This window comes from Rhinopithecus bieti, unplaced genomic scaffold, assembly GCF_001698545.2.
Source record: "Rhinopithecus bieti isolate Rb0 unplaced genomic scaffold, ASM169854v2 repeat_27428, whole genome shotgun sequence".
NCBI lineage: Eukaryota > Metazoa > Chordata > Mammalia > Primates > Cercopithecidae > Rhinopithecus > Rhinopithecus bieti.
Genome location: NW_016906788.1, coordinates 1 through 1000, shown reverse-complemented (window position 1 = coordinate 1000; position 1000 = coordinate 1). Strand labels below are relative to the sequence as shown.

Here is a 1000-nt window from a genome sequence, read left to right as displayed (position 1 = left end):
GGGAATAGCTTATCCAATCATTGATGGGATTCCTAATATGATACCACAGGCAGCTAGGATGACGCATCAAAGTAAGAAGCAGGAAGAAGTGGAGCAGCGCTAGTTCATAATTAAAAAAATAAAACGCCAACAGCCAACTTTTCTTAGTACCATATACCTTTTAAAACACAGTGGCAGGTAATAAGTGGAAGAGAAGAATGTTTCTGTCTCTTCCTACATTGACTGTTCTTATTCCACTGGTTTCTTTAACAGGACTGTTCTACTCAGCCTCTGTGGAAGAAAACTTCCCACAGGGCTGCACTAGCACAGCCAGCCTTTGCTTTTACAGCCTGCTCTTGCCTATTACCATACCAGTGTATGTATTCTTCCACCTTTGGACTTGGATGGGTATTAAACTCTTCAGGCATAATTGATGCAACTAGAGTCAATATGCTGTATGTATTAATGGTGGTTCTTGAGCATCTTCTTATCTCTGAAAGCTCAAATGGATGGAATTGAGTTTGTGGGAAAGAGGCTTTGCTTTGCGCATATCAGGCTTAGGACTGTGGGAGGCTTAAGTTGCAGATGCTTCTTTTATTGTGCTCTTGTTCTGCCCTTGTTTTTTGAAGGCTCTGACTTATAACTGCTGTATCAGAAGAAACATTTTGACAGTGTCTTGTTGGAGATAAACATCCATAATTGGCATGTGATGACTATTTCTTATTCCATTCATCTAAGAGTCATTGAAATTTTGTTTTGCTTGTTTGTTTAGCTTCAAGGTCTTTGGTAAAGTCACATGTTAGGGATGACTGAAATAATTCCAAAGGAGTGATGTTGGAATAGTCCCTGTAAGGGAGAGAAATGCATTTGAACGAATGTGATACAAAACCATATAATCAAATAGAAATTTCATGTACTTACAAAATTGAGTCTGTAAAATTACCTTCATTTCTTTGACATTAAATGCTTATATTAGCAATAAAGATGTTGACACTTTCCCATAAAAAATAAACCAGTTTGT

At 37.6% G+C, this 1000-nt stretch overlaps 1 protein-coding gene across 1 annotated transcript; it reads left to right on the top strand.

The window, feature by feature from the left end:
- Positions 1-6: 6 nt before the first annotated feature.
- Positions 7-987, top strand: LOC108526142 (phosphatidylinositol N-acetylglucosaminyltransferase subunit Y). The gene has a single exon (XM_017866796.1). The coding sequence runs from the start codon at positions 198-200 to the stop codon at positions 411-413; it is 216 nt and encodes a 71-aa protein (XP_017722285.1). The 5' UTR covers positions 7-197; the 3' UTR covers positions 414-987.
- The last annotated feature ends 13 nt before the right edge of the window (positions 988-1000 follow it).

Coding starts and splice junctions, on each gene's coding strand:
- LOC108526142 (XM_017866796.1), top strand. CDS start 198: ATGTTTCTGTCTCTTCCTACATTGACTGTTCTTATTCCACTGGTTTCT.